The sequence below is a fragment of the Oncorhynchus nerka genome, linkage group LG3 (assembly GCF_034236695.1).
Source record: "Oncorhynchus nerka isolate Pitt River linkage group LG3, Oner_Uvic_2.0, whole genome shotgun sequence".
Classification (NCBI taxonomy): Eukaryota; Metazoa; Chordata; class Actinopteri; order Salmoniformes; family Salmonidae; genus Oncorhynchus; species Oncorhynchus nerka.
This window is the reverse complement of record NC_088398.1, coordinates 83,508,896-83,532,054: the sequence shown is the minus strand read 5'-3', so window position 1 is coordinate 83,532,054 and position 23,159 is coordinate 83,508,896. Positions and strand designations below refer to the sequence as shown.

General features: G+C 37.6%; 1 protein-coding gene across 2 annotated transcripts in view; it reads left to right on the top strand.

Annotated features, from left to right (window-relative positions):
• The window catches only part of LOC115124546 (dnaJ homolog subfamily B member 6-like), a 75,837-nt gene extending 54,520 nt beyond the window's left edge, over positions 1-21,317 (top strand). The window contains exons 10-11 of one of the 2 annotated variants that reach the window (XM_065016229.1): positions 19,942-20,015; positions 20,947-21,317. In XM_065016229.1, coding sequence (XP_064872301.1) covers positions 19,942-19,970 — 29 coding nt within the window. In that variant the 3' untranslated portion in view covers positions 19,971-20,015; positions 20,947-21,317. Of the gene's footprint in view, positions 1-19,941 lie in introns of both variants that reach the window. The other variant, XM_065016223.1, reaches the window with a different exon arrangement.
• The last annotated feature ends 1,842 nt before the right edge of the window (positions 21,318-23,159 follow it).

Sequence of the window (23,159 nt, the reverse complement as noted above, 5' to 3'; positions counted from 1 at the left end):
GGAGGCCCCGGTGCACAACTGAGCAAAAGGACAAGTACATTAGAGTGTCTAGTTTGAGAAACAGACGCCTGAAGCAGCATAGCCTCTCCTTCAGCCGACCATTTTTCTAAGGAGCGCAAGGTACTTCCTGTTTGAGCTTTTGTTTGTAAACTGGAAGCAGGAGTGTAGAGTCATAATCCGAGGGGGGCTTGTACAGTGCCTTGCAAAAGTATCCATCCCCCTTGCCGTTTTTCCTATTTTGTTGCATAACAACCTGTAATTGAAATGGATTTTATTTCGATTTCATGTAATGGACATACACAAAATAGTCCAAATTGGTGAAGTGAAATTTAAAAAATAACTTGTTTAAAAAAAATCAAAAATAAACTGCATGCATATGTATTCAACCCCTTTGCTATGAAGCCCCTAAATAAGATCTGGTGCAACCAATTACGTTCAGAAGTAACATAATTAGTTAGAGTGCACACAGGTGGACTTAATTTAAGTGTCACATGATCTCGGTATATATACAACTGTTCTGAAAGGCCCCAGAGTCTGCAACGCCACTAAGCAAGGGGCACCATCAAGCAAGCAGCACCATGAAGACCAAGGAGCTCTCCAAACAGGTCAGGGACAAAGTTGTGGAGAAGTACAGATCAGGGATAGGTTATAAAAAATATCCGAAACTTTGAACATCCCAAGGAGCACCATTACATCTATTATTAAAAAATTGAAAGAATATGGCACCACAACAAACCTGCCAAGAGAGGGCCGCCCAACAAAACTCACAGACCAGGCAAGGAGAGCATTAATCAGAGAGGTAACAAAGAGACCAAAGATAACCCTGAAGGAGCTGCAAAGCTCCACAGCATAGATTGGCGTATCTATTCATAGGACCACTTTAAACCGTGCACTCCACAGAGCTGGGCTTTACAGAAGAGTGGCCAGAAAAAAGCCATTGCTTAAAGAAAAAATAAATAAACACGTTTGATGTTCACCAAAAGGCACGTGGGATACTCCCCAAACATATGGAAGAAGGTTCTCTGGTCAGATGAGACTAAAATTGATTATTTGGCCATCAAGGAAAATGCTATGTCTGGCGAAAACCCAACACCTCTCATCACCCCAAGAAAACCATCCCCACAATGAAGCATGGTGGTGGCAACATCATGCTGTGGGGATGTTTTTCATCGGCAGGGACTGAGAAACTGGTCAGAATTGAAGGACTGATGGACGGCGCTAAATACAGGGAAATTCTTGAGGGAAACCTGTTTCAGTCTTCCAGAGATTTGAGACTGGGATGGAGATTCACCTTCCAGCAGGACAATGACCCTAAGCATACTGCTAAAGCAACACTCGAGTGGTTTAAGGGGAAACATTTAAATGTCTTGGAATGGCCTAGTCAAGGCTCAGACCTCAATCCAATTGAGAATCTGTGGTATGACTTAAAGATTGTTGTACACCAGCGGAACCAATTCAACTTGAAGGAGCTGGAGCAGTTTTGCTTGAAGAATGATGTGCCAAGCTTATAGAGACATACCCCAAGAGACATGCAGCTGTAATTGCTGCAAAAGGTGGCTCTGCAAAGTTTTGACTTTGGGGGGGTTAATAGTTATGCACGCTCAAATTCTCAATTTTTGTCTTATTTATTGTTTGTTTCACAATAAATAAATACATGCATCTTCAAAGTGGTAGGCATGTGGTGTAAATCAAATTATACAAGCCCCCCCCAAAATTATTTTAATTCCAGGTTGTAACAAAATAGGAAAAATGCCAAGGGGGGTGAATACTTTCGCAAGTCACTGTATGCTTGCTTGTGGGTAGAGGATCTGCGATCTAAGACTATATCGCCCCCTAGTGGTGAAGGAGACGTGTTGATAGAAGTTGGGCATCACGTGTCTTAGTGATACAAATATAAAATCACTGCCAACCAGAAAAGCAGTCTCCGGGTGCATGGTTTCCTGCTTGTTCATAGCCTCGTACAGTTCGTCGTGCCAGCTTGTTGTTGCCCTAAAGTGGAATATATTCTGCATGTTATAACAGATGAAAACTCTCTCGGTGAGGTAGGAGGGTTGGCATTTGACTATCCATGTATTCCAAGACAGGTGACAGTTGAGAATTCCACTGCGCTAGAGTCAGAACATCATTTGTTGTTGATGAAGAGACATACCCTTCCCTCTTCCCTATTTCCCTAAAACCGATGTCTTGTCCGCTCTGTGAATGGAAAATGCATTGAGTTAGATAGCCATGGGGTTGTTGCATCCGTTAAGCTAGCTTTGGATTGTCTATCAGAGGTGCTTCTATCTTCCATACCCAGTCTGCCGGGGCTGTGTGGCTGACTGACTGTGTGTCTTGTCTGTACACTACTGTGTGTGTTTTGGAGGGGTTTCAGACACCCATATGGAATGTGCATTGAGTTAGATAGCCATGGGGTTGTTGCATCCGTTAAGCTAGCTTTGGATTGTCTATCAGAGGTGCTTCTATCTTCCATACCCAGTCTGCCGGGGCTGTGTGGCTGACTGACTGTGTGTCTTGTCTGTACACTACTGTGTGTGTTTTGGAGGGGTTTCAGACACCCATATGGAATGTGCATTGAGTTAGATAGCCATGGGGTTGTTGCATCCGTTAAGCTAGCTTTGGATTGTCTATCAGAGGTGCTTCTATCTTCCATACCCAGTCTGCCGGGGCTGTGTGGCTGACTGACTGTGTGTCTTGTCTGTACACTACTGTGTGTGTTTTGGAGGGGTTTCAGACACCCATATGGAATGTGCCCCTGACAGAACTTATTTTCAAGGCAAAAGGAATTGGTCAGAACCTTGATACCTTGATTTGACAGTTTGACAGCCTCGCTGAGGGCTCAATTTTATGTGTAGAACAATATGAATAGTTATGAAATGTTTCCAATGTTAAACGAATGTAATTTTATAACTCAATCTGCTATATTAAAATGTGGCTTTTAAACAGACTTCTATAGTCTACATACTTTAAAATGGTAGAAACACACCCCGTGATAATCACTTGGAACATTTAAAATGGCAGGAACTCACCCCGTGATAATCACTTGGAACATTTAAAATGGTAGAAACACACCCCGTGATAATCACTTGGAACATTTAAAATGGTAGAAACACACCCCGTGATAATCACTTGGAACATTTAAAATGGCAGGAACACAGCCCGTGATAATCACTTGGAACATTTAAAATGGCAGGAACACAGCCCGTGATAATCACTTGGAACATTTAAAATGGTAGAAACACACCCAGTGATAATCACTTGGAACATTTAAAATGGTAGAAACACACCCAGTGATAATCACTTGGAACATTTAAAATGGTAGAAACACACCTAGTGATAATCACTTGGAACATTTAAAATGGTAGAAACACACCCCGTGATAATCACTTGGAACATTTAAAATGGTAGGAACACACCCCGTGATAATCACTTGGAACATTTAAAATGGTAGAAACACACCCCGTGATAATCACTTGGAACATTTAAAATGGTAGAAACACACCCCGTGATAATCACTTGGCACATTTAAAATGGTAGAAACACACCCCGTGATAATCACTTGGAACATTTAAAATGGTAGAAACACACCCCGTGATAATCACTTGGAACATTTAAAATGGTAGAAACACACCCAGTGATAATCACTTGGAACATTTAAATGGTAGAAACACACCCGTGATAATCACTTGGAACATTTAAAATGGTAGAAACACACCCCGTGATAATCACTTGGAACATTTAAAATGGTAGGAACACACCCCGTGATAATCACTTGGAACATTTAAAATGGTAGAAACACACCCAGTGATAATCACTTGGAACATTTAAAATGGTAGGAACACACCCCGTGATAATCACTTGGAACATTTAAAATGGTAGAAACACACCCAGTGATAATCACTTGGAACATTTAAAATGGTAGAAACACACCCCGTGATAATCACTTGGAACATTTAAAATGGTAGAAACACACCCCGTGATAATCACTTGGAACATTTAAAATGGCAGGAACACACCCCGTGATAATCACTTGGAACATTTAAAATGGTAGAAACACACCCAGTGATAATCACTTGGAACATTTAAAATGGTAGAAACACACCCCGTGATAATCACTTGGCACATTTAAAATGGTAGAAACACACCCAGTGATAATCACTTGGCACATTTAAAATGGTAGAAACACACCCCGTGATAATCACTTGGAACATTTAAAATGGTAGAAACACACCCCGTGATAATCACTTGGCACATTTAAAATGGTAGAAACACACCCCGTGATAATCACTTGGAACATTTAAAATGGTAGAAACACACCCCGTGATAATCACTTGGCACATTTAAAATGGTAGAAACACACCCAGTGATAATCACTTGGAACATTTAAAATGGTAGAAACACACCCAGTGATAATCACTTGGAACATTTAAAATGGTAGAAACACACCCCATGATAATCATTTGGAACATTTAAAATGGTAGAAACACACCCCGTGATAATCACTTGGAACATTTAAAATGGTAGAAACACACATGCATCATCCAGACATACAAAGGCACTAAACAAACATTAACTTTGGTAATTCTATTTAAATAATATTCAATTATAGTAAAATAAATGTTTCCCTTTTGCTTTAGATACTTTGATTACATCCAAATATATTTAATTGCATCCGTTGTCCTCTATTCTAGAAAGGGATTTTATGGACCTGGGTTAAACCTATTTCTAAGTGCCAAACTAAGAAAGACTGTTTTATATTGATTAGTGTTCCAGGCTGTTTTATATTGATTAGTGTTCCAGGCTGTTTTATATTGATTAGTGTTCAGAAACACACCCCGTGATAATCACTTGGAACATTTAAAATGGTAGAAACACACCCCGTGATAATCACTTGGAACATTTAAAATGGTAGAAACACACCTAGTGATAATCACTTGGAACATTTAAAATGGTAGAAACACACCCCGTGATAATCACTTGGAACATTTAAAATGGTAGAAACACACCCCGTGATAATCACTTGGAACATTTAAAATGGTAGGAACACACCCCGTGATAATCACTTGGAACATTTAAAATGGTAGAAACACACCCCGTGATAATCACTTGGAACATTTAAAATGGTAGAAACACACCCCGTGATAATCACTTGGCACATTTAAAATGGTAGAAACACACCCGTGATAATCACTTGGAACATTTAAAATGGTAGAAACACACCCGTGATAATCACTTGGAACATTTAAAATGGTAGAAACACACCCAGTGATAATCACTTGGAACATTTAAAATGGTAGAAACACACCCGTGATAATCACTTGGAACATTTAAAATGGTAGAAACACACCCGTGATAATCACTTGGAACATTTAAAATGGTAGGAACACACCCGTGATAATCACTTGGAACATTTAAAATGGTAGAAACACACCCAGTGATAATCACTTGGAACATTTAAAATGGTAGGAACACACCCCGTGATAATCACTTGGAACATTTAAAATGGTAGAAACACACCCAGTGATAATCACTTGGAACATTTAAAATGGTAGAAACACACCCCGTGATAATCACTTGGAACATTTAAAATGGTAGAAACACACCCCGTGATAATCACTTGGAACATTTAAAATGGCAGGAACACACCCCGTGATAATCACTTGGAACATTTAAAATGGTAGAAACACACCCAGTGATAATCACTTGGAACATTTAAAATGGTAGAAACACACCCCGTGATAATCACTTGGCACATTTAAAATGGTAGAAACACACCCAGTGATAATCACTTGGCACATTTAAAATGGTAGAAACACACCCGTGATAATCACTTGGAACATTTAAAATGGTAGAAAACACCCGTGATAATCACTTGGCACATTTAAAATGGTAGAAACACACCCCGTGATAATCACTTGGAACATTTAAAATGGTAGAAACACACCCCGTGATAATCACTTGGCACATTTAAAATGGTAGAAACACACCCAGTGATAATCACTTGGAACATTTAAAATGGTAGAAACACACCCAGTGATAATCACTTGGAACATTTAAAATGGTAGAAACACACCCCATGATAATCATTTGGAACATTTAAAATGGTAGAAACACACATGCATCATCCAGACATACAAAGGCACTAAACAAACATTAACTTTGGTAATTCTATTTAAATAATATTCAATTATAGTAAAATAAATGTTTCCCTTTTGCTTTAGATACTTTGATTACATCCAAATATATTTAATTGCATCCGTTGTCCTCTATTCTAGAAAGGGATTTTATGGACCTGGGTTAAACCTATTTCTAAGTGCCAAACTAAGAAAGACTGTTTTATATTGATTAGTGTTCCAGGCTGTTTTATATTGATTAGTGTTCCAGGCTGTTTTATATTGATTAGTGTTCAAGGCTGTTTTATATTGATTAGTGTTCCAGGCTGTTTTATATTGATTAGTGTTCTAGGCTGTTTTATATTGATTAGTGTTCCAGGCTGTTTTATATTGATTAGTGTTCCAGGCTGTTTTATATTGATTAGTGTTCCAGGCTGTTTTATATTGATTAGTGTTCAAGGCTGTTTTATATTGATTAGTGTTCCAGGCTGTTTTATATTGATTAGTGTTCCAGGCTGTTTTATATTGATTAGTGTTCAAGGCTGTTTTATATTGATTAGTGTTCCAGGCTGTTTTATATTGATTAGTGTTCAAGGCTGTTTTATATTGATTAGTGTTCCAGGCTGTTTTATATTGATTAGTGTTCCAGGCTGTTTTATATTGATTAGTGTTCCAGGCTGTTTTATATTGATTAGTGTTCCAGGCTGTTTTATATTGATTAGTGTTCCAGGCTGTTTTATATTGATTAGTGTTCCAGGCTGTTTTATATTGATTAGTGTTCCAGGCTGTTTTATATTGATTAGTGTTCCAGGCTGTTTTATATTGATTAGTGTTCCAGGCTGTTTTATATTGATTAGTGTTCCAGACTGTTTTATATTGATTAGTGTTCCAGGCTGTTTTATATTGATTAGTGTTCCAGGCTGTTTTATATTGATTAGTGTTCCAGGCTGTTTTATATTGATTAGTGTTCCAGGCTGTTTTATATTGATTAGTGTTCCAGACTGTTTTATATTGATTAGTGTTCACTGCTGTTTTATATTGATTAGTGTTCTAGGCTGTTTTATATTGATTAGTGTTCAAGGCTGTTTTATATTGATTAGTGTTCAAGGCTGTTTTATATTGATTAGTGTTCCAGGCTGTTTTATATTGATTAGTGTTCCAGGCTGTTTTATATTGATTAGTGTTCCAGGCTGTTTTATATTGATTAGTGTTCCAGGCTGTTTTATATTGATTAGTGTTCCAGGCTGTTTTATATTGATTAGTGTTCCAGGCTGTTTTATATTGATTAGTGTTCACTGCTGTTTTATATTGATTAGTGTTCTAGGCTGTTTTATATTGATTAGTGTTCAAGGCTGTTTTATATTGATTAGTGTTCAAGGCTGTTTTATATTGATTAGTGTTCCAGGCTGTTTTATATTGATTAGTGTTCCAGGCTGTTTTATATTGATTAGTGTTCCAGGCTGTTTTATATTGATTAGTGTTCCAGGCTGTTTTATATTGATTAGTGTTCCAGGCTGTTTTATATTGATTAGTGTTCCAGACTGTTTTATATTGATTAGTGTTCACTGCTGTTTTATATTGATTAGTGTTCTAGGCTGTTTTATATTGATTAGTGTTCAAGGCTGTTTTATATTGATTAGTGTTCAAGGCTGTTTTTATATTGATTAGTGTTCCAGGCTGTTTTATATTGATTAGTGTTCCAGGCTGTTTTATATTGATTAGTGTTCCAGGCTGTTTTATATTGATTAGTGTTCCAGGCTGTTTTATATTGATTAGTGTTCCAGGCTGTTTTTATATTGATTAGTGTTCCAGGCTGTTTTATATTGATTAGTGTTCCAGGCTGTTTTATATTGATTAGTGTTCCAGGCTGTTTTATATTGATTAGTGTTCCAGGCTGTTTTATATTGATTAGTGTTCCAGACTGTTTTATATTGATTAGTGTTCCAGGCTGTTTTATATTGATTAGTGTTCCAGGCTGTTTTATATTGATTAGTGTTCCAGGCTGTTTTATATTGATTAGTGTTCCAGGCTGTTTTATATTGATTAGTGTTCCAGACTGTTTTATATTGATTAGTGTTCACTGCTGTTTTATATTGATTAGTGTTCTAGGCTGTTTTATATTGATTAGTGTTCAAGGCTGTTTTATATTGATTAGTGTTCAAGGCTGTTTTATATTGATTAGTGTTCCAGGCTGTTTTATATTGATTAGTGTTCCAGGCTGTTTTATATTGATTAGTGTTCCAGGCTGTTTTATATTGATTAGTGTTCCAGGCTGTTTTATATTGATTAGTGTTCAAGGCTGTTTTATATTGATTAGTGTTCAAGGCTGTTTTATATTGATTAGTGTTCCAGGCTGTTTTTATATTGATTAGTGTTCCAGGCTGTTTTATATTGATTAGTGTTCAAGGCTGTTTTATATTGATTAGTATTCACTGCTGTTTTATATTGATTAGTGTTCCAGGCTGTTTTATATTGATTAGTGTTCTAGGCTGTTTTATATTGATTAGTGTTCCAGGCTGTTTTATATTGATTAGTGTTCCAGGCTGTTTTATATTGATTAGTGTTCTAGGCTGTTTTATATTGATTAGTGTTCCAGGCTGTTTTATATTGATTAGTGTTCCAGGCTGTTTTATATTGATTAGTGTTCCAGGCTGTTTATATTGATTAGTGTTCCAGGCTGTTTTATATTGATTAGTGTTCAAGGCTGTTTTATATTGATTAGTGTTCCAGGCTGTTTTATATTGATTAGTGTTCCAGGCTGTTTGATATTGATTAGTGTTCCATGCTGTTTTATATTGATTAGTGTTCCAGGCTGTTTTATATTGATTAGTGTTCCAGGCTGTTTTATATTGATTAGTGTTCAAGGCTGTTTTATATTGATTAGTGTTCCAGGCTGTTTTATATTGATTAGTGTTCCAGGCTGTTTTATATTGATTAGTGTTCAAGGCTGTTTTATATTGATTAGTGTTCCAGGCTGTTTTATATTGATTAGTGTTCCAGGCTGTTTTATATTGATTAGTGTTCCAGGCTGTTTTATATTGATTAGTATTCACTGCTGTTTTATATTGATTAGTGTTCCAGGCTGTTTTATATTGATTAGTGTTCCATGCTGTTTTATATTGATTAGTGTTCCAGGCTGTTTTATATTGATTAGTGTTCCAGGCTGTTTTATATTGATTAGTGTTCCAGGCTGTTTTATATTGATTAGTGTTCCAGACTGTTTTATATTGATTAGTGTTCACTGCTGTTTTATATTGATTAGTGTTCTAGGCTGTTTTATATTGATTAGTGTTCAAGGCTGTTTTATATTGATTAGTGTTCAAGGCTGTTTTATATTGATTAGTGTTCCAGGCTGTTTTATATTGATTAGTGTTCCAGGCTGTTTTATATTGATTAGTGTTCCAGGCTGTTTTATATTGATTAGTGTTCAAGGCTGTTTTATATTGATTAGTATTCACTGCTGTTTTATATTGATTAGTGTTCCAGGCTGTTTTATATTGATTAGTGTTCTAGGCTGTTTTATATTGATTAGTGTTCCAGGCTGTTTTATATTGATTAGTGTTCCAGGCTGTTTTATATTGATTAGTGTTCTAGGCTGTTTTATATTGATTAGTGTTCCAGGCTGTTTTATATTGATTAGTGTTCCAGGCTGTTTTATATTGATTAGTGTTCCAGGCTGTTTTATATTGATTAGTGTTCAGGCTGTTTTATATTGATTAGTGTTCAAGGCTGTTTTATATTGATTAGTGTTCCAGGCTGTTTTATATTGATTAGTGTTCCAGGCTGTTTTATATTGATTAGTGTTCCAGGCTGTTTTATATTGATTAGTATTCACTGCTGTTTTATATTGATTAGTGTTCCAGGCTGTTTTATATTGATTAGTGTTCCATGCTGTTTTATATTGATTAGTGTTCCAGGCTGTTTTATATTGATTAGTGTTCCAGGCTGTTTTATATTGATTAGTGTTCTAGGCTGTTTTATATTGATTAGTGTTCTAGGCTGTTTTATATTGATTAGTGTTCACTGCTGTTTTATATTGATTAGTGTTCCAGGCTGTTTTATATTGATTAGTGTTCCAGGCTGTTTTATATTGATTAGTGTTCACTGCTGTTTTATATTGATTAGTGTTCCAGACTGTTTTATATTGATTAGTGTTCCAGGCTGTTTTATATTGATTAGTGTTCTAGGCTGTTTTATATTGATTAGTGTTCCAGGCTGTTTTATATTGATTAGTATTCACTGCTGTTTTATATTGATTAGTGTTCCAGGCTGTTTTATAGGCTGTTTTTGATTAGTGTTCCAGGCTGTTTTTTATATTGATTAGTGTTCCAGGCTGTTTTATATTGATTAGTGTTCCAGGCTGTTTTATATTGATTAGTGTTCCAGGCTGTTTTATATTGATTAGTGTTCCAGGCTGTTTTATATTGATTAGTGTTCCAGGCTGTTTTATATTGATTAGTGTTCCAGACTGTTTTATATTGATTAGTGTTCCAGGCTGTTTTATATTGATTAGTGTTCCAGGCTGTTTTATATTGATTAGTTTAGGCTGTTTTATATTGATTAGTGTTCCAGGCTGTTTTATATTGATTAGTGTTCCAGGCTGTTTTATATTGATTAGTGTTCCAGGCTGTTTTATATTGATTAGTGTTCCAGGCTGTTTTATATTGATTAGTGTTCAAGGCTGTTTTATATTGATTAGTGTTCCAGGCTGTTTTATATTGATTAGTGTTCCAGGCTGTTTTATATTGATTAGTGTTCAAGGCTGTTTTATATTGATTAGTGTTCCAGGCTGTTTTATATTGATTAGTGTTCCAGGCTGTTTTATATTGATTAGTGTTCAAGGCTGTTTTATATTGATTAGTGTTCCAGGCTGTTTTATATTGATTAGTGTTCCAGGCTGTTTGATATTGATTAGTGTTCCATGCTGTTTTATATTGATTAGTGTTCCTGTTTTATATTGATTAGTGGCTGTTTTATATTGATTAGTATTCACTGCTGTTTTATATTGATTAGTGTTCCAGGCTGTTTTATATTGATTAGTGTTCCAGGCTGTTTTATATTGATTAGTGTTCCAGGCTGTTTTTATATTGATTAGTGTTCCAGGCTGTTTTATATTGATTAGTATTCACTGCTGTTTTATATTGATTAGTGTTCAAGGCTGTTTTATATTGATTAGTGTTCCAGGCTGTTTTATATTGATTAGTGTTCCAGGCTGTTTTATATTGATTAGTGTTCCAGGCTGTTTTATATTGATTAGTGTTCCAGGCTGTTTTATATTGATTAGTGTTCCAGGCTGTTTTATATTGATTAGTGTTCCAGACTGTTTTATATTGATTAGTGTTCACTGCTGTTTTATATTGATTAGTGTTCTAGGCTGTTTTATATTGATTAGTGTTCAAGGCTGTTTTATATTGATTAGTGTTCAAGGCTGTTTTATATTGATTAGTGTTCCAGGCTGTTTTATATTGATTAGTGTTCCAGGCTGTTTTATATTGATTAGTGTTCCAGGCTGTTTTATATTGATTAGTGTTCCAGGCTGTTTTATATTGATTAGTGTTCCAGGCTGTTTTATATTGATTAGTGTTCAAGGCTGTTTTATATTGATTAGTGTTCAAGGCTGTTTTATATTGATTAGTGTTCCAGGCTGTTTTATATTGATTAGTGTTCCAGGCTGTTTTATATTGATTAGTGTTCAAGGCTGTTTTATATTGATTAGTATTCACTGCTGTTTTATATTGATTAGTGTTCCAGGCTGTTTTATATTGATTAGTGTTCTAGGCTGTTTTATATTGATTAGTGTTCCAGGCTGTTTTATATTGATTAGTGTTCCAGGCTGTTTTATATTGATTAGTGTTCTAGGCTGTTTTATATTGATTAGTGTTCCAGGCTGTTTTATATTGATTAGTGTTCCAGGCTGTTTTATATTGATTAGTGTTCCAGGCTGTTTTTTATATTGATTAGTGTTCCAGGCTGTTTTATATTGATTAGTGTTCAAGGCTGTTTTATATTGATTAGTGTTCCAGGCTGTTTTATATTGATTAGTGTTCCAGGCTGTTTGATATTGATTAGTGTTCCATGCTGTTTTATATTGATTAGTGTTCCAGGCTGTTTTATATTGATTAGTGTTCCAGGCTGTTTTATATTGATTAGTGTTCAAGGCTGTTTTATATTGATTAGTGTTCCAGGCTGTTTTATATTGATTAGTGTTCCAGGCTGTTTTATATTGATTAGTGTTCAAGGCTGTTTTATATTGATTAGTGTTCCAGGCTGTTTTATATTGATTAGTGTTCCAGGCTGTTTTATATTGATTAGTGTTCCAGGCTGTTTTTATATTGATTAGTGTTCCAGGCTGTTTTATATTGATTAGTGTTCAAGGCTGTTTTATATTGATTAGTGTTCCAGGCTGTTTTATATTGATTAGTGTTCCAGGCTGTTTTATATTGATTAGTGTTCCAGGCTGTTGTTTTATATTGATTAGTATTCACTGCTGTTTTATATTGATTAGTGTTCCAGGCTGTTTTATATTGATTAGTGTTCCAGGCTGTTTTATATTGATTAGTGTTCCAGGCTGTTTTATATTGATTAGTGTTCCAGGCTGTTTTATATTGATTAGTGTTCTAGGCTGTTTTATATTGATTAGTGTTCTAGGCTGTTTTATATTGATTAGTGTTCACTGCTGTTTTATATTGATTAGTATTCACTGCTGTTTTATATTGATTAGTGTTCCAGGCTGTTTTATATTGATTAGTGTTCCAGGCTGTTTTATATTGATTAGTGTTCCAGGCTGTTTTATATTGATTAGTGTTCCAGGCTGTTTTATATTGATTAGTGTTCCAGGCTGTTTTATATTGATTAGTGTTCCTGTTTTATATTGATTTTTAGGCTGTTTTAGATTAGGCAAGGCTGTTTTATATTGATTAGTGTTCCAGGCTGTTTTATATTGATTAGTGTTCCAGGCTGTTTTATATTGATTAGTGTTCCAGGCTGTTTTATATTGATTAGTGTTCCAGGCTGTTTTATATTGATTAGTGTTCCAGGCTGTTTTATATTGATTAGTGTTCCAGGCTGTTTTATATTGATTAGTGTTCCAGGCTGTTTTTTATTAGTGTTTGTTTTATATTGATTAGTGTTCAAGGCTGTTTTATATTGATTAGTGTTCAAGGCTGTTTTATATTGATTAGTGTTCCAGGCTGTTTTATATTGATTAGTGTTCCAGGCTGTTTGATATTGATTAGTGTTCCATGCTGTTTTATATTGATTAGTGTTCCAGGCTGTTTTATATTGATTAGTATTCACTGCTGTTTTATATTGATTAGTGTTCCAGGCTGTTTTATATTGATTAGTGTTCCAGGCTGTTTTATATTGATTAGTGTTCCAGGCTGTTTTATATTGATTAGTGTTCCAGGCTGTTTTATATTGATTAGTATTCATTGCTGTTTTATATTGATTAGTGTTCAAGGCTGTTTTATATTGATTAGTGTTCCAGGCTGTTTTATATTGATTAGTGTTCCAGGCTGTTTTATATTGATTAGTGTTCTAGGCTGTTTTATATTGATTAGTGTTCCAGGCTGTTTTATATTGATTAGTGTTCCAGGCTGTTTTATATTGATTAGTATTCACTGCTGTTTTATATTGATTAGTGTTCCAGGCTGTTTTATATTGATTAGTGTTCCAGGCTGTTTTATATTGATTAGTGTTCCAGGCTGTTTTATATTGATTAGTGTTCCAGGCTGTTTTATATTGATTAGTGTTCCAGGCTGTTTTATATTGATTAGTGTTCCAGGCTGTTTTATATTGATTAGTGTTCCAGGCTGTTTTATATTGATTAGTGTTCACTGCTGTTTTATATTGATTAGTGTTCAAGGCTGTTTTATATTGATTAGTGTTCACTGCTGTTTTATATTGATTAGTGTTCAAGGCTGTTTTATATTGATTAGTGTTCTAGGCTGTTTTATATTGATTAGTGTTCCAGGCTGTTTTATATTGATTAGTGTTCCAGGCTGTTTTATATTGATTAGTGTTCCAGGCTGTTTTATATTGATTAGTATTCACTGCTGTTTTATATTGATTAGTGTTCCAGGCTGTTTTATATTGATTAGTGTTCCAGGCTGTTTTATATTGATTAGTGTTCCAGGCTGTTTTATATTGATTAGTGTTCTAGGCTGTTTTATATTGATTAGTATTCACTGCTGTTTTATATTGATTAGTGTTCCAGGCTGTTTTATATTGATTAGTGTTCCAGGCTGTTTTATATTGATTAGTGTTCCAGGCTGTTTTATATTGATTAGTGTTCCAGGCTGTTTTATATTGATTAGTGTTCCAGGCTGTTTTATATTGATTAGTGTTCCAGGCTGTTTTATATTGATTAGTGTTCCAGGCTGTTTTATATTGATTAGTGTTCACTGCTGTTTTATATTGATTAGTGTTCCAGGCTGTTTTATATTGATTAGTGTTCAAGGCTGTTTTATATTGATTAGTGTTCCAGGCTGTTTTATATTGATTAGTGTTCCAGGCTGTTTTATATTGATTAGTGTTCCAGACTGTTTTATATTGATTAGTGTTCCAGGCTGTTTTATATTGATTAGTGTTCCAGGCTGTTTTATATTGATTAGTATTCACTGCTGTTTTATATTGATTAGTGTTCCAGGCTGTTTTATATTGATTAGTGTTCCAGGCTGTTTTATATTGATTAGTGTTCCAGGCTGTTTTATATTGATTAGTGTTCCAGGCTGTTTTAAATTGATTAGTGTTCCAGGCTGTTTTATATTGATTAGTGTTCCAGGCTGTTTTATATTGATTAGTGTTCCAGGCTGTTTTATATTGATTAGTGTTCCAGGCTGTTTTATATTGATTAGTGTTCACTGCTGTTTTATATTGATTAGTGTTCCAGGCTGTTTTATATTGATTAGTGTTCCAGGCTGTTTTATATTGATTAGTGTTCCAGGCTGTTTTATATTGATTAGTGTTCCAGGCTGTTTTATATTGATTAGTGTTCCAGGCTGTTTTATATTGATTAGTGTTCAAGGCTGTTTTATATTGATTAGTGTTCACTGCTGTTTTATATTGATTAGTGTTCCAGGCTGTTTTATATTGATTAGTGTTCCAGGCTGTTTTATATTGATTAGTGTTCACTGCTGTTTTATATTGATTAGTGTTCCAGGCTGTTTTATATTGATTAGTGTTCCAGGCTGTTTTATATTGATTAGTGTTCCAGGCTGTTTTATATTGATTAGTGTTCACTGCTGTTTTATATTGATTAGTGTTCCAGGCTGTTTTATATTGATTAGTGTTCCAGGCTGTTTTATATTGATTAGTGTTCCAGGCTGTTTTATATTGATTAGTGTTCCAGGCTGTTTTATATTGATTAGTGTTCCAGGCTGTTTTATATTGATTAGTGTTCAAGGCTGTTTTATATTGATTAGTGTTCACTGCTGTTTTAAATTGATTAGTGTTCCAGGCTGTTTTATATTGATTAGTGTTCCAGGCTGTTTTATATTGAGGTACAGAGTTAATATCGTTTTATATTGAGGTACAGAGTTAATATCGTTTTATATTGAGGTACAGAGTGAATATAGTTTTATATTGAGGTACAGAGTGAATATAGTTTTATATTGAGGTACAGAGTTAATATAGTTTTATATTGAGGTACAGAGTGAATATAGTTTTATATTGAGGTACAGAGTGAATATAGTTTTATATTGAGGTACAGAGAGAATATAGTTGTATATTGAGGTACAGAGTGAATATAGTTTTATATTGAGGTACAGAGTTAATATAGTTTTATATTGAGGTACAGAGTGAATATAGTTTTATATTGAGGTACAGTGTTAATATAGTTTTATATTGAGGTACAGAGAGAATATAGTTGTATATTGAGGTACAGAGTGAATATAGTTTTATATTGAGGTACAGAGTTAATACAGTTTTATATTGAGGTACAGAGTGAATATAGTTTTATATTGAGGTACAGAGTTAATATAGTTTTAGATTGAGGTACAGAGTTAATATAGTTTTAGACTGAGGTACAGAGTTAATATAGTTTTATATTGAGGTACAGAGGGAATATAGTTGTATATTGAGGTACAGAGTTAATATAGTTTTATATTGAGGTACAGAGTGAATATAGTTTTATAGTGAGGTACAGAGTTAATATAGTTTTAGATTGAGGTACAGAGTTAATATAGTTTTATATTGAGGTACAGAGTTAATATAGTTTTATAGTGAGGTACAGAGTTAATCTAGTTTTATATTGAGGTACAGAGTTAATATTGTTTTATGAGGTACAGAATGAATATAGTTTTATAGTGAGGTACAGAGTGAATATAGTTTTATAGTGAAGTACAGAGTTAATATAGTTGTATATTGAGGTATAGAGTTAAAGCTTCTGAGCTGCAAATAGCAGAAGAACTGAGACTGCCCTGCCCTGCCTCTAGACCCAAACTGTTACAGACCTATATAAAATCCTGCCCTGCCCTGCCTCTAGACCCAAACTCTTACAGACCTATATCTATCCTGCCCTGCCTCTAGACCCAAACTGTTACAGACCTATATCTATCCTGCCCTGCCTCTAGACCCAAACTGTTACAGACCTATATCTATCCTGCCCTGCCTCTAGACACAAACTGTTACAGACCTATATCTATACTGCCCTGCCTCTAGACCCAAACTGTTACAGACCTATATCCATCCTGCCCTGCCTCTAGACCCAAACTGTTACAGACCTATATCTATCCTGCCCTGCCCTGCCTCTAGACCCAAACTGTTAATGACCTATATCCATCCTGCCCTGCCTCTAGACCCAAACTGTTACAGACCTATATCTATCCTGCCCTGCCTCTAGACCCAAACTGTTACAGACCTATATCTATCCTGCCCTGCCCTGCCTCTAGACCCAAACTGTTACAGACCTATATCTATCCTGCCCTGCCCTGCCCTGCCTCTAGACCCAAACTGTTACAGACCTATATCTATCCTGCCCTGCCTCTAGACCCAAACTGTTACAGACCTATATCCATCCTGCCCTGCCCTGCCTCTAGACCCAAACTGTTGCAGACCTATATCCATCCTGCCCTGCCTCTAGACCCAAACTGTTACAGACCTATATCCATCCTGCCCTGCCTCTAGACCCAAACTGTTACAGACCTATATCCATCCTGCCCTGCCTCTAGACCCAAACTGTTACAGACCTATATCTATCCTGCCCTGCCTCTAGACCCAAACTGTTACAGACCTATATCTATCCTGCCCTGCCTCTAGACCCAAACTGTTACAGACCTATATCTATCCTGCCCTGCCTCTAGACCCAAACTGTTACAGACCTATATCTATCCTGCCCTGCCTCTAGACCCAAACTGTTACAGACCTATATCTATCCTGCCCTGCCCTGCCTCTAGACCCAAACTGTTACAGACCTATATCCATCCTGCCCTGCCTCTAGACCCAAACTGTTACAGACCTATATCCATCCTGCCCTGCCTCTAGACCCAAACTGTTACAGACCTATATCTATCCTGCCCTGCCCTGCCTCTAGACCCAAACTGTTACAGACCTATATCCATCCTGCCCTGCCTCTAGACCCAAACTGTTACAGACCTATATCCATCCTGCCCTGCCTCTAGACCCAAACTGTTACAGACCTATATCCATCCTGCCCTGCCTCTAGACCCAAACTTTTACAGACCTATATCCATCCTGCCCTGCCCTGCCTCTAGACCCAAACTGTTACAGACCTATATATATCCTGCCCTGCCCTGCCTCTAGACCCAAACTGTTACAGACCTATATCTATCCTGCCCTGCCTCTAGACCCAAACTGTTACAGACCTATATCTATCCTGCCCTGCCTCTAGACCCAAACTGTTACAGACCTATATCCATCCTGCCCTGCCTCTAGACCCAAACTGTTACAGACCTATATCTATCCTGCCCTGCCCTGCCTCTAGACCCAAACTGTTAATGACCTATATCCATCCTGCCCTGCCTCTAGACCCAAACTGTTACAGACCTATATCTATCCTGCCCTGCCTCTAGACCCAAACTGTTACAGACCTATATCTATCCTGCCCTGCCCTGCCTCTAGACCCAAACTGTTACAGACCTATATCCATCCTGCCCTGCCTCTTTAAAGTCTTTGAAAGCCAAGTTAATAAACAGATCACTGACCATTTCGATTCCCACCGTACCTTCTCCGCTGTGCAATCCGGTTTCCGAGCCGGTCACGGGGGAACCTCAGCCACGTTCAAGGTACTAAATGATATCATAACCGCCATTTCTTTTTTTTCCAAGTGGGAGAGCCATTGGTTTCCCAAAATGTATCTTATAACCAGAAAAGTAACTGAAGTCATTAAATATCTGAATGAACATCGGGACAGAGGCTAAACTCTGCTCATTTCATAACCAAAGCAAATAAGAAGGGAGATTGAGGACACCCTTGTTTTGTGCCTCTACCTATGAGGAAGGGATGCAATACTGTGCCGTTTATAGGAACACCTGCTTGAGGGGCTGAGTAAATAAGTCTGACCCAGTCAGTGAGTGCCTCTCCAAAAGACAATTGTTGCAGTCTTAAAAAGATGGTACCACTCAATTCTATCAAATGTTGTTGATTTTTTTCCGGAGAGAGAGCATCCCCTTTTTTTGACTTTAGCATACTGCAGTATTTCTAACAATCTCCAGGCAGAGTAGGACTGCCTATTTTGCACAAATCAGTTGGGTCTGGAACCACAATAGTGGGTATAATAGGATTTAGCCTCAAAGTAAATAACGAATCAGTGTCATCATTATCAATCACCTGAATAAACATCTACAGCTGATAGTACAGAATTATTACATTGCCAATTGAACCTCTGGTGGTTTGAATTGGAAATAAGGAAGCTGGAATGAAACTGGGTTGGGATTGGAGATATGGATAGACCCAATAGTACATTTCTGTACTTTTCACCAACATTTCCAGAGATATGTACTATATATTGTCTAATTGTCTTAATACAAACACTACAATTACAACCAACATAAAATACAAAAAAAGAAAAATTCAAACTTCAGTATGTGGTGAAAGAAAGGGAGACTATTGCTTACATTAGGTGATAAATTGCTTCGTGTTTGTTCTTAAGACGCTGCTCTGATCCAACTTAACCTCACCGTCTCTTGGTAGACACAAATGCTATCGTCTGTCATTCTATCTGCTCACGCACAGATATCAAACTATTTCCATCTCTATGTGTTCACCTCTCTGGTCGCTCTAGATTCTCCATTTACAGTTAACCTTATAACAGGTTGATGCTAGGGAGAATCCTTTGATGGCCCAATCCCACCTAGCATCAACCATATGGCTAGCTTCCATATTAATGTTATTGTGGCTAGCCATAGGCCTATCAGGGCCAAGTCATAGCTCACATATATCACTCTGTTTTCTGGTGGGTTTTTCTGTTCTGAGCAAGTACTTCTTCTAGGGCTCATTTTGGTTGTTGTTTTGATCACTTCTGGGCCGGTTGTCACAAAGTGTCTAGGATCAGGTCCCCCATGTTATTAATTAGGATGTTAAGGGGCAACACTGATCCTAGATCAGCACTGTAACTCTGAGACACTTTGTGAATACAGGCTCTGATTAAGTTCTAGATTCCCCTAGATGTATTTATTATTTTGTTCTGGTCTTTTGGTTTTGGCTAGATGGGGTACAGCTATGGACAGAAGTGACTTTAGCTCAAATTTCTACAGTTGTCCCCGAAGCGACTGGACCATGCAACTTTTGGTCAGTCGTTGTACTCCATCTAGCCAAAACCTGGCGTTTTTTTTCTCTGTGTCACTCTTCTTACTTGCTGTGCTTCCTGTTTCAGACTCACACTTCCAGGCCTTCACGGGCTGATCTGATTGGCCGTTGCCCGTCTGACCCCTGACCTCTGAGCCTGAGGTAAAGCCCAAACAAAACAGTCTCCAACTCCATCATCAGCTCCTCCCACCTTCACTGTTGCGTCATCCAACCCTTCATCCCATCCTGTCACCCCTAGAACACCACTAAACTCTGGGTCCCACCAGCAGCCCATCTGCTTACTCTCCAAACCACGACCTACCCTGCGTTTTGCCCTCCGATACTCCCCGTAGTAGTAGACCTCTGGTTATCACAAGAGAACATAGAGGATATAGAAGAGAACGTACAACTGATTTTTTTTGCTGTGTTTACAGTAGGCTGTAGGGAAGTTACTATTAACCTATTCAATAGTGAGAATGGGTGAACCTTGGAGAGGGAGGCAGGATGAACACATTTGGGGGTAGATGTCGGGGTTGGATTACAGGATACCTACTAACTAGTTAACCGAGGAGGAACATGATAGCTAGTAGCTAGTTAACCAAGGTTGAACAGGATAGCTAGTAGCTAGTTAACTGAGGATGAACAGGATAGCTAGTAACTAGTTAACCGAGGAGGAACATGATAGCTAGTAGCTAGTTAACCAAGGTTGAACAGGATAGCTAGTAGCTAGTTAACTGAGGATGAACAGGATAGCTAGTAACTAGTTAACCAAGGTTGAACAGGATAGCTAGTAGCTAGTTAACCCAAGATGAACAGGATAGCGAGTAGCTAGTTAACTGAGGATGAACAGGATAGCTACGAGCTAGTTAACCCAAGATGAACAGGATAGCGAGTAGCTAGTTAACTGAGGATGAACAGGATAGCTAGTAGCTAGTTAAGCCAAGATGAACAAGATAGCTAGTAGCTAGTTAACTGAGGATGAACAGATTGGGATAGATACGTATAGATGTAGACTAGAGAGAGGTGTGCTGTAACTCCCAGCAGCCTTTGCTGTGGCTCTAATGTTGCGTCCATATCCATTTGCTCCCAACAGGTCAAAGGTCACATCTCCCAATGGTGCACCTTGTCTCTCAGCCCGCCCCTTTCAGCTTACTGTTGTCTCTCAGCCCACCACCCCCTGGCGTACTGTACCAGCTGATCAACACTTTTCAAAGTTTTATTTGAAAAAGAAAAGTAAACTGACAAAAACAAAATGTATGTACTTTGTATGTGTGAGTGTGTGTGTGTGTGTATATAGCTAAATTAAATAAAGACTCTTTGTAAAGTATTTTCAACCATAAGTAACTCATCCACATTAAATAATTAGCATTTTAACGTGTCTTATAAGAGAAGTGTCCTGGAAAGCATTTTAAACCAGTTTCAATACCATGGAAATGTATGATAATAAAGTTATCTATATATGAATTGAAAGCTGATCAATTTGCCACACACCTTGAATGTTAGCCTGGTTGTACCAGACTGAAACTTTACACCGAGCACCCCTCACATCAACAACACGTGATTGTATTACATATGAAAACACATGGTTATTTCTCCATTTCCAGCTACATCTGGTCTCCCTTTCAGGGACCAACCAGGACCAACCCTGCTTAGCTTCAGAGGTAAACCAACAGTGGGATGCAAGGTGCTATGTTGCTGAAGTGAATGTGCCAAAACTTGCAACTGGAAGGCAGCGTAAGCAAAGACCAGGGTAACATTACCCAAGACCAGGGTAACATAACCCAAGACCAGGGTAACATTACCCAAGACTAGGGTAATATTACCCAAGACCAGGGTAATATTACCCAATACCAGGGTAACATAACCCAAGACCAGGGTAACATTACCCAAGACCAGGGCAACATAACCCAAGACCAGGGCAACATAACCCAAGACCAGGGTAACATAACCCAAGACTAGGGTAACATAACCCAATACCAGGGTAACATTATCCAATACCAGGGTAACATTACCCAAGACCAGGGTAACATAACCCAAGACCAGGGTAACATAACCCAAGACCAGGGCAACATTACCCAAGACCAGGGTAACATAACCCAAGACCAGGGCAACATTACCCAAGACCAGGGTAACATTACCCAAGACCAGGGTAACATTACTCAAGACCAGGGTAACATTACCCAAGACCAGGGTAACATTACCCAAGACCAGGGCAACATTACCCAAGACCAGGGTAACATAACCCAAGACCAGGGCAACATTACCCAAGACCAGGGTAACATTACCCAAGACCAGGGCAACATTACCCAAGACCAGGGCAACATTACCCAAGACCAGGGCAACATTACCCAAGACCAGGGTAACATTACCCATGACCAGGGCAACATGACCCAAGACCAGGGTAACATTACCCAAGACCAGGGTAACATAACCCAAGACCAGGGCAACATTACCCAAGACCAGGGTAACATTACCCAAGACCAGGGCAACATTACCCAAGACCAGGGCAACATTACCCAAGACCAGGGTAACATTACCCAAGACCAGGGCAACATTACCCAAGACCAGGGTAACATAACCCAAGACCAGGGCAACATTACCCAAGACCAGGGTAACATTACCCAAGACCAGGGCAACATTACCCAAGACCAGGGCAACATTACCCAAGACCAGGGCAACATTACCCAAGACCAGGGTAACATTACCCATGACCAGGGCAACATGACCCAAGACCAGGGTAACATTACCCAAGACCAGGGTAACATAACCCAAGACCAGGGCAACATTACCCAAGACCAGGGTAACATTACCCAAGACCAGGGCAACATTACCCAAGACCAGGGCAACATTACCCAAGACCAGGGTAACATTACCCAAGACCAGGGCAACATAACCCAAGACCAGGTAACATTACCCAAGACTAGGGTAATATTACCCAAGACCAGGTAATATTACCCAATACCAGGGTAACATAACCCAAGACCAGGGTAACATTACCCAAGACCAGGGCAACATAACCCAAGACCAGGGCAACATTACCCAAGACTAGGTAATATTACCCAAGACCAGGGTAATATTACCCAATACCAGGGTAACATAACCCAAGACCAGGGTAACATTACCCAAGACCAGGGCAACATAACCCAAGACCAGGGCAACATAACCCAAGACCAGGGTAACATAACCCAAGACTAGGGTAACATAACCCAATACCAGGGTAACATTATCAATACCAGGGTAACATTACCCAAGACCAGGTAACATTACCCAAGACCAGGGTAACATAACCCAAGACCAGGGCAACAT